The sequence below is a fragment of the Gymnoscopelus braueri genome (assembly GCF_963280865.1).
Source record: "Gymnoscopelus braueri genome assembly, chromosome: 20".
Lineage (NCBI taxonomy): Eukaryota > Metazoa > Chordata > Actinopteri > Myctophiformes > Myctophidae > Gymnoscopelus > Gymnoscopelus braueri.
This window is the reverse complement of record NC_137622.1, coordinates 11,962,152-11,973,513: the sequence shown is the minus strand read 5'-3', so window position 1 is coordinate 11,973,513 and position 11,362 is coordinate 11,962,152. Positions and strand designations below refer to the sequence as shown.

Below are 11,362 nucleotides of genomic sequence, written 5' to 3'. Positions count from 1 at the left end.
CTTTGTCGAGCGTCTATCTACATGTATACGAACACAATATTATTGGCCCATGTTCGGGGGAGGGAAGCCAAGCAGGGAGGGTGATATTTCTCACTGCACGTAATGCTATAGGCTGAGGCGGCACCTGTCAGCAGGGAGTGTTACTGTTGGGCGGAAGGAGTAGGATGGAGGCTCTACGTCCTCCCGGTGGGGGGCCCTCACTGGCAGGTGAGCCAGTAGGATACAACAGCAGTGACAACACAAATGTGTGTGGGGAGGAATTAATTGGCATAACGACTAAATTGGGGAGAAAAAAGCAACAACATAAAAGTGTTAGTTTACTAAGTATAGAGGGTTTAAGTGGTTAACATAACATAATAAGACGCGCGAACGCAGCTCGAAGATATTGTGTATTTACGGACTACGTAATCCGTGTTATTTCACCGTGATGGGGAGAGCGTAGAGAGAAAGTCACGTGACTGCCTCCGCCTCGTATTGAAGTTAATGGGGGGGGGGGTATGGTTCTCCTATGCACTGAGTTTCGGAGTTCCTAGTCATCTATGCACGGAATTGCCGTTTGTCAATCCGTGCTATTTCACCGTGTTTGGGGGGCGATAGGGTTGGTTTCATAGTAAGCTCCACTCTGAGATCTGTCAGCAGCCAATGAGAGCGTGAGTCACATGGGGGCGCGGCTGCACACAGGCAGTGCACACAGAGACGCACACACACAACCCGAGCACGGTTTCATAGTAAGCTCCACTTGGGCGGAGGCGCGCGCGCCTCCTTCCGTGTTCTCAATAATTGTGTTGATCTGGCTGTTGGTGCAGTCGATGACTATACCACGATTTCTAGCTTGGGTTGTGGTTTTGATCATCACCGATTGAAGCTCAAGAACTGACTTTTAATAGTTCCTATCGTTGGCTGCGAAAACAATTACTTCAGTTTTGTCCTCGTCTAATTTAAGAAAATTCGGACAAATCCAATCATTGATTTGTTAAATGGATTTACTCAGCGTTTGTATTGGGCCGTAGTCCCCTCGTGATATGGTCATGTAAATGTGTGTGTTGTCTGCATCAGAAGTACCGTAAAGCACTTTCTTTAGGTTTCCATCTACTTCTACTTGATGTTGAGGTAGACCGGGAGATATGAGCTGCTATTGGAGCTACAGCAAGAGTACATAAGCAGTTTTCCCAGAGTTCCAAGACCACTGTTTTTACAGTGATATCAGTATAGGTATAAGATGCAGTCTTTTCTGGTGCAGGGGTACACACAGTCCATGAAAATCTCTCCTTCTCAGCTTTCTTAAGGTCCTTACACACCGGCGAATGTGCGAATATACGCAAAATTCGGACTCGTTCCGAATAATTAAAAGACGCTTTTTCGCTTCGCTTTTCCGCTTTTTCGCGCCATGTACGCTTGCATTGACTTTATAAGGTTTTTAAAAAAAGCGTATTATTCGCACGAAAAAATCGCCCCGGTGTGTAAGGACCTTTACCGTTTGTGATTAGACTGACTTTATTTTTTGTTCCTTTCAAACGTGTTCATTCTTTCACAACACAGTTTTAGTTTAATCTTTGGAGTTGCCTATAATAACAAAAGATGCAAATGCATGCTCTTATCAGCTCTGATACAGTGGTTAAACCAAGATAACTCCAGTTCAACAGTATTATACTCTCAGCCAGACCCTTAGGCTACAGCAAGAGTCTACTGCAAGATAGAGAAATACAGTTAAATATAACATTATAGTATATCTCTGCTGTTCAGCCGGAACCAGCTAAATCCAAAATGGTAATTGTTCAGGAAATGAAAAACAAAATATAAATTTTTCAGAAAATGAAGAAAACCTTATATTTTTAAAACAAAGCAATACTGCCTCATCAAACTTGGTATTGTGACTTTATATATTATCAGATACTTGCATGTGTCATTATATTATCACCACTTTACCCAAATCCAGTGCAAGTGGAGTTAGGAGGTTTTGTCCATCATTGATAAGAACAGCTGGCAATGGATCTCAAAGCTCACAACACATCACAACGCATTGTGAGCTTGGAGATCAGCTATTTATGGTGAGCGCCATCCTCATATACTATAGATCAAGCTGAATTCTGTACTTAAAACAACTTTTATTTGAACATGCATTGTAAACAACCATGGATCTAACTGTTACCACTGTTGTTCTTCTACAGTTGAGTGCAACAAACAATTCTGCCTCAATACTCAATCATGTATTTAACAAAAGCGATCATGGCACACCAACAATTAAAAAAATGGCATATAAATACAAAATACATTGATGAAAAATAGAATATTTAGCCTATCAAATCTGTAGCCTACTGCACTAACAATAACAACCAGAGTTGAATTTACCTATCATATACCTATCAACATTTTATTATCACACTGTTGTGTGTTGTGTGTTGCGTGTGTGTGGTGGGTGTTTCTTAGTGCTTTAGATTGTCATAAAAGCTGTGAAAGTCTTTTGGCATGATCTCCTTGAGCTCTTGGAGATGTTTGAAACAAACTCCTGCACACACTCATTCTCTGTCCATTAACATTTAAAAAGAAAACACGAGCAGATGACCTTTGTGAAGACACCCTTCTCCTCTTTACTGGGGTGACATCTATCAAACCTTGCACATACATTCTCTTCTCTTCCCAGTTTATGTTCTCCCAAAAGCATTGAAAAATCTTCTCCCTGTCTGCCTCATACAGAGCAGAGCTTCTCGAGAGCCTGAGAGGAGGGGGGAGTTGTTTGTTTTTGACGGACAGTTTGAGGGTCCAATGGAGTTAGGAGTTTTCGTCAAAGGCGCTTTTTAATACTTTTCATATGTTATTATTAAAAAAAAAATTACACAGATGTAGTTAGTAGTTCAATAGCGTTGATTTATGAAAAAAAAAAAAAAAAACTGAAAAAGGAGTTAGCTGGTCCCGGCTGGACACTGACGATATACAGCAGTATGTATATTAAATAGAGGACATAACTTTTTATTTAATGTTTTTGCCTTGCGTTTGTTTAAACATTGGTAAACTCTGCACCATTGAAAAAGAGGACTCTGCCTTCCATATGTCCTCCGATAATTAAATAAACATTAAAAAACAATAGTCACCCTGATGAAGGCATTGTTGCCGCAACACGTAAGTATTTTTTATGCTTTCCATCCATGCATTAGCCAGACTATTAAGGCTTTACATTTTTCCACAAGAGTGCCTTGGTCTCTTCCCTTTATTGCAAATGAAATTTGTCACCCATTTGTACCAAAGAGCACCTTGTTGGGGATTTTTACTCCAGCCAAACAGATGCGCTCCTTTCTCTCTTCTTTCTTCTTCTGAATAAATACATGGGAAGACTGTTCTGTTTTCAAACAGAGCTGAGATCTTTCATGTTTTCAGAAGCTGGAGCAGCCAACACTACAAGTTAAAAATATCTCAACTTCCTGTTCACAGACGCCTGAAACAGGTTTTAATCGTCTCATAGCAACAGTAGACCTGTGAATAAAGTGTTAGTTGCGTAGCGCAACTAACTGCAACATGGAGGTGGTCTGCTGATGGACAAAAGATAACAGGGCAACAAAATTATATCTATGAGCATTCTGCCTATATCATACTGCCTTCAATGTAAAACAAAACATGTGGTATGAAATACAGTCACTCTGATTATTAGAATTATACATTTGACCTACAAATGAATATTTAAGGGTGTAAAAATGCATTGTGATGGGCATGCCCCCCTTTTGTGCCCATATATGGAGCTGACTGATTTGTTTGCGCCTGATGCCATGACGACACATTGAGGTTAGACAACACTCCCATATTTGGGCATAGCTGCATTGGGAACTCCTTAAATGGTTATGGCTGAGTCATGGTGACATGAGTCAGAGGTCCGCCGGCCCGTCCTCCCTTGAGCCAATTTTAATATAGAATAGAAATGGATTAAAGGTACATATATTTTTTTTAATCAAATCAAAATGTGGCGAAATTTGTACTACTACCATTATTAACACTGAACACTATTGCTACCACTACAGCTACAACTAGTATACCACCATTTACTACCACTACAACAACTACAGTAGTAGCCTATTATTATTACTACTGTACATCTAACTACAGTACTAAAACTAGCACTGTAGTATTACAACTGACATTGATTCTATTACTGTTATTTCACTGTTATTTTCTCATTTTTAGTTTAATCTGAGTTATTTTTAGAGCTAATTACTTACAGTTAATTTGGCAATAAATCTACCACACGTGGCTTAGTTATAATAATGAGTGTTAACAAGCACTAGTCTCTATCACACTTGAATTATCGCTTTACTGCCAGCTTTACTTCCACCGTTATATAATCTGATATTACATAACAATGTAGAGGATTAATTGGCCTAAGATTCAAAGAATGTATTTGTCACATACTGTAGTGTACATATACTGTATGTGCAGTGAAATGCACGACCTCTCCGAGATCACCAATCGCCCACTATTATACGTAAATACAACAGAGAGCGGTTTAACTCCTACAGATACAACCATAGGCTATAGCAAACTAGAGAAGGTACTAGAAGATAGTGATTTACAGTCAGACCTCTGGTGACGTTTCAAACAGTGGTGTGTTCTAGGTTTTTTCGGAGGGTATAATCATTCCCTGCACACGTGCGACATGCGTGATCACCGAAAGGTTCTGTGACATTCATTTTCACTTTTTTTTATTTTTTATGTTTTTTTGGGGGTTTTATGTAATGTAGTGTGTAATGTAGCTACCTGATATGTACGCATGTAATATGTTGGTGGAAAAAACTGAACCAGCTGGACTGTTGAAATAAAGTCGCAGACGTGCAGTAATATCAGTGCAATATCAGTCATTTTTTGGTAATTTTTGCCGGCGGGGCGGCAGCGGGGGGGAGGGGGAGCACCAAACTGGGTCCAAGCACCGGGCAGCATAAAGGGGTAATCCACCACTGCCCCTACAACCTCAGTGTTGTAACACATGCACATTCCTGCATGGTACCTGTATAGATACATGAGCAGATCTACATGCACCATTGTTCTAACACAGTAGCAGCAGTACAATGCATTTTACCGTAACATTTAGTTACGTTAGTCTGTTGTGCGTCCTTAGTCAGCCGTATCACTGCGAGCATGAACACGATAAGAATCCAGTGACACCTCCTTTGTGATGGTATAATTGAATCTGGATGGCTAATAAGATTAGGAGAATCCTATTTGGAAAACAGAGACCCCCTCCTCTTATTTAAGGAGAGGTTAACTTAATGCAGTAGAACCAATGCTCAGAGGGTTGGGGGTTGTGGGGGGGGGGGTAGCCTCTACCACTCTTTCATACTTACTGGGGGCTAGGCGAGGGTGGGCTGGGAGAGGAAGTCTAATAACAGACACCACTTCTCTTCTTCCCCTCTGGAGCATGAGGAGGGTTTAAGGCTATATTCACTGCTCGCTCTGTGCTCCACAGCTGCTCTATATCCCCTTTGTAAACAGCATTCTTTTTTTGTTGCATTGACTACCCACCATCGCTCCCTCCTCCTTTCATACAAACAGCCCCCCCTCCCCTCCTGCCTATCACAGAAATCACCCCTCTCTCCCTCCCCTCTCCTGTCCTCTCCTCTCCTCCGTCTCAGACTGGGAGGCTCACAGCACTCTGCCACAGAGTGTGCACAGTGATGGCCAGCGCCGAGCGCGGTAGACTTCAACCGCTTCTTCCCTCACAGACAGCGCTTCCCTTGACAGAGATCACAGCTGACAGTCAGCCACTCTGAAGAGATCAGTAGACAAAAGAGTGAGAGATAGAGTGAAGAGATAGAGACGGGGAGGAAGGCATAACGAGAAGGAAAGGGTGCTCTGTGGACTATATTCATCAGCCGGCAACCCGAAGAGAAAAACACAGGTTTTGTGAATCAGCAACCTTTGTTTTCACTCCCTGGGTCTGTAAAACTGTAGGACCTGCACAATGGAAGAGGACATGGATGAAGGCCAATCTCAGAAGGGTGAGAGAAATATAGGGGTTTATTTCCATCTGTGTAGATGTGACTCGATGCTTTGTCTGTGCGTCAGCTGTGCGCCTGCAAAGACTGTTGTGCAAAATGCAGCCTTTTTTTTTCTAATTATAATTTTTCTGAACAGGAGAGCAGCTGTTTGGAGTAATTCCTTTGTCCATTGAGTGTGAGCTCTCGACTGAAGAGCGTGTCCGTGTGTTTTGGTGGCTAGAGGGGTGTGAACTGCCTTGGGGTGGAGGGGTGGGGGTGGGGGTGGGGGGGGCAGACTGTCTTTTGTTTGGGGGTTTCACGCTTGTCGCGGCAGCTGATGAGAGGGAAACACGAACCGAACCCCGTTCTGCTCTCTCTGTGCACGGAGCCTTTGTGTCCAAACTCCCTGATGCCGTACAGTACGTGCACTAATAGTGCACGGCATCGTCCGTGGCACCCTGCGAGGGTTTTGACGCAGGGGGGAGCAGGGGTTCTCTTTCTGTCGTTCAATCAATGGAGGGGAACTGTTTTCTTTGTGCGAAAGCGGGATGCTGTTTATGAACACACACACCCCACCCCCCCCCCCCTCCCATTCACCCTGCCCTCCATATGAGCTGCTGAGTGTGTCTGATGAGGGCTTCTCCACAGACATGAGGGATTGTTCTGTTTAGCAGCGCGGCAGTGTTTTATATGAAGGTGTTCGATGATCGATATTAAGCATCCAACTCTCCTTCTTCATGTACCCTCGCCTCTCCCTCTGCTTCCATCAGTTTGTGTGAGACAGGGCTTGTTTGTCCCTCTCTCTAACCCTCCCCTCCTTGCTCTCCTCCTCCTCTCCCCCCTCCTCTCCATCTCCCCTCATTTCTTTAAAGACCAGTGTTGCTCTCAGGCAGGGAGGCAGCCAGGGATGGAACAGTTGCCATGGCAGTGCCCGACTCCAGTCATTATCTATTGTCTTTTCTCCTGCTCATGACATTTCAGTAGCGTGGGCATAGTTCACGCTACTGAATGTGGTAGCGTGTGTGTGTGTGTGTGTGTGTGTGTGTGTGTGTGTGTGTGTGTGTGTGTGTGTGTGTGTGTGTGTGTGTGTGTGTGTGTGTGAGAGAGAGAGAGATAAGTTTGAACATGTGTGTGGGGTGCATGTTGAGTATGAATAAGCATGTGCTTGTCCATGGAAGTACTGTAAGTGTGTGTGTGTGTGTGTGTGTGTGTGTGTGTGTGTGTGTGTGTGTGTGTGTGTGTGTGTGTGTGTGTGTGTGTGTGTGTGTGTGTGTGTGTGTGTGAGAGAGAGTTATTCTACAGTATAGGTGCATCACCCATGGATACAATGATGTAATGAGACCAGTTCTTTGTGATTTTACAATAAGACAAATAAATCAGTCCAGTTGTGTGCTGTCTTGTACCTGTGGAACAAACAGCACCTGCTGCTGAACCCCTAACAGGAGATTCTGACTGAATAGCTCTCAGTCGCCATTACTAGGTGTGTTCACAACGCCCCCCCCCCCAACCTTCTCCCATTCAGGCACTAGATTTAGTCAGTCGAGGTTATGATGCTCAGCCAACTGAAATAGGCTATCACACAAGCTGCACATGCATCTCTACAGCACGTCCCCTCATTTAAAGCCTGATTTATACTTCATTATGGTAGTGTTGCACGCTGAAAATAGCTGCTAGTTGTGAGCTTGTAGATCTGCTATTGTTGCGTGCGATACCGCTGTACGATGGAGTGTAGAAATTAAGCATTGGCTTGATAAAATCAACATCCATAATTACCAAGTTGGGCACTCATTCCCTGGCTGTGATCTCCAGTGGTCCCCTCTGGCCCAAATATGGCTCTCTGGCAAATCTTGTCACCTGTCATATCTGGGGGAGATTTTGTTAGCTGTTCATAAAATATGCAGTCATAGCAGCTGGCTGAGAGCGGTGGATTAATGGTGTGTTCATTAATGCACTTCTTGCGGTGAGTCGGCACCATGATGAACTGCATCGGTATTTCCCCGGAAAACAAGGATTTGTTAAGTGCAAAACGTTTTAACCACACTACACTGTGACAAGCCTTATGAAATAATGAACAGCTCATTTGTCTACAAATGATAAAAACTGTGACACCCAGCCCAATCCAAATATATTTGAGAAAATGTATGTTATATCCTAGTCTATGGTAATTCACTACACTAATGTCTGACTGATGCTGTTTTTGCACACTTAACCTATAAGATTTACCAACACTTAATACACTTTCTAAGAATAAAGTGTATTAATCAGTATTACTACTTGTATTATGCCTTGCATTAATTGTAGCAGTTTGGTGGAGTGTGCCACACCAACATTTAACTGCACATACACGTACTGTATGAGCATGTGACAAATCAAATCTTTGAAAATTGAATCGTGAATCTTGAAATGAGAAGAATATGTTACTACAGAAGGTGACACCCGCCCTGTCTAATGAACAATAAGAGCCTCTCCCTTCATTCGCTATCACTCCCCATCGCTTTGAAAAACTTGAACTAAAGTTGCAATCAGATACAGTGCAAATTTCGCTCAAGGCTTTATAAAACGTGAGTACAGCCTTCAGACACCCTGGCCTCATATGTTAAATATGTTTAATAACTTCTATGTTTTAAACCACTGTTTCTCAACATTCTTGAGAAATATCTCTGTGATTGGAGTCACAGAAATAAAAAAGTCACATCAAATGGGTGTCCTAATGCATATCAAACTGCGAGTCCTTGAAATGAAAAAGGTTGAGAAACAGTGTTTTAAACCCATGTCGCTGTGTGTCCTTCCCTCTATACAGCACTTTGTGATGAGAAACATCCTTGACTTGCAGCGGGCCTCTGTGCGTTCCACTCGCCCTGCGGGTGACCCATTAATGTCATCAGTAGATTTAGCGTCGCTTTAGTGCCATTAGATCATACGAGGTGCTAATTCGGCAGATTTATTCGTTAATCAGCTGATAGAAGCACAGTTAGGAGTAGATGGGTAGTCTGGAATAAACGAAGGAAGGACATGCTCAGAGGTTCTGTTGTTAGAGAACATGTTGTAGAAGAGGGACACAGGTTCCCTTTCCAGTGGCTTCAACATAACAGGATGACGGGAGATACTGTAGATCACTGATCACCCGGAACATAGTTAACTTTATTAATCTCAGAAGGGAAATTAAATCCTCATAGCAGCCAGACACGTTATTGGCTGGTCTGATATAGCGTGACGAACACCATTCATTTTCACAAGCTTTGAGATTTCCTGTCACCTTTTGGCTCATCTTAGGTGTTATTTCAGGCTACCGGATTTGGAAAACCAGTACAAAAAATCTTTGCCGGTTTCTTTTTATTCACTTCCTTTTAAAAAAATGTTTTGCTAAATATAATTGTTCCATATTGTCTCTATAGTGACAAGTGTGTGTGTGTGAGATGTCAGACTTTGTAAGAAATAAAATGATGAGGTACTGTTAGTGTGGTTGCTCCTAACTGGGATGTCTCTCTCAACAGTGTGAGGTACCGTCAGTGTGGTTGCTCCTAACTGGGAGGTTTTTCCAGGGTGAGGTGTCAGTGTGGTTGCTTTTAAATGGGATGTCTCTATGAAATGAGGCAGTGTCAGTGTGGTTGCTTTTAACTGGGAGGTCTCTCTGAGATGAGGTACTGTGAGTGTGGTTGCTCCTAACTAGGATGTCGCTCTCAACAGTGTGAGGTACTGTCAGTGTGGTTGCTCCTAACTGGGAGGTTTTTCCAGGGCGAGGTGTCAGTGTGGTTGCTTTTAAATGGGATGTCTCTATGAGATGAGGCGCTGTCAGTGTGCTTGCTTTTAAATGGGATGTCTCTATGAGATGAGGCAGTGTCAGTGTGGTTGCTTTTAACTGGGAGGTCTCTCTGAGATGAGGTACTGTGAGTGTGGTTGCTTTTAACTGGGAGGCATCTCTGCGGTGAGGTACTGAGGTACAGTGCTCCTATAGTAACTGGGATGTCTCTCCAATAACTTCCCTTTCAGCTCAGTGAATGGAACACAGGATCCCAGCGTTGGCTCTGCTTTTACTGCGAGGAGGCCAGGAATTTGTTCCCTCACTTTATCTCCCTGTACTTGTTCAACAGTGTAAAATCTGTGCTCATTTACTAAATGAAATGAAAAAAACGTTCCGGGTCGAAAGTTCCCAGTTTGTTTGCATTGTGGTCTCTTGTTGTTACAGTCTCGGTGTGGAGCAGCATGGGACCAGGCAGTGGAAGATAACTCTTATCTGAAAGCTCTGGGCATTGAGCTAAGCAATACCAACAGCACAAACCATTCATTTGTCCATAGCCAGGCCCGTTTTAAAAGCCTGTAAATGTCCCATAGTGTTGTTTTCTCCTTATGCCTAATTTATACACGCCAATCTACAAGCTCGCAATAATCATGAATCAAGTTTTATAGGCCAGCGGAGGTTAGAGGGTTCTATCTGCTGTCAATGCAGGAAGGAGAGAGAGGGAGAGCAAGTTTTATTGTCTCCAGGGGGAAATGTGTCCTGGGCACAGTGCTATAGTTCAGTGGTTCCCAAACGCTGTGCTGAGGCTTGTCCAGGTGAGACACGTCCAGGTGAGACACGTCCAGGTGTGCTTTAGGATTTTGTGTCAACCACACATTATTAGTGCAACATATACAACTATACAAAAGGTTATGAATTATCTTTTAATCTACTGCTGTATACTGTATGCACTCATTTCCCAATACAGAGACAAATTATATACATTACATTACATTACTTATTTTATTTTCCATAAGCTGACAACGTGTCACGATGCAACATGTTGTGAGCTTATCGATTGGCTAATTCCTCTATTTGAAAAAAAAGTGAACGTATGAAATATGGCTCAAGTGGTTAAAATGTTTAAAAATTGACGTTTACCTGTGTTATAGAGGCTATTTTGCACAGATATGAATACAGGTGTGCCTTGAGATATTAACTTTGGTGTGCCTTTGGCACAAAACGTTTGAAAACCCTTGCTGTAGTCTGTTACATTATATTTAAAAAATCACAAAAACATAAGCTACTGTAGACAGTTGCTTCACTTAAATGCCTAAAACATAAGAGACTTTTGACTACACGTTTTGACATCAGCAAAACGACGGCTTAAAAAAACGAAACTATAAGAGTTATTAGTGAACAAAATTAGTGCATATGTGCTCGTGTATTTATTGCACATTGCACTATTGCAGTAGGATTTTGAGTTCAGCAGCTTGATGAAGGCTGGAACAAAACGAAAGCTTCAAGTGGTTTGAGTTGCACTTTGGCACAGGTTGATGGCAGAGGTTTGTATTCAGAGAACAGGGGATGTTGAGAGTCTGCAATGATTTGTGTTGCTTGTTTAATGGCTGACTGCCTCATACAGGCTTTTGTATGGGCTTATAGTCTTTCCTCCCTATTACTGTTT

The 11,362-nt window shown here is 42.7% G+C and overlaps 1 protein-coding gene across 1 annotated transcript in view; it reads left to right on the top strand.

Annotated features, from left to right (window-relative positions):
* Positions 1 to 5,625: 5,625 nt before the first annotated feature.
* The window catches only part of gpm6aa (glycoprotein M6Aa), a 32,216-nt gene continuing 26,479 nt past the window's right edge, over positions 5,626 to 11,362 (top strand). Inside the window, exon 1 of the mRNA XM_080416031.1 lies at positions 5,626 to 5,978. Within this exon, the coding sequence (XP_080272157.1) occupies positions 5,942 to 5,978 (37 nt within the window). The 5' untranslated portion in view covers positions 5,626 to 5,941. The remainder of the gene's footprint in view (positions 5,979 to 11,362) is intronic.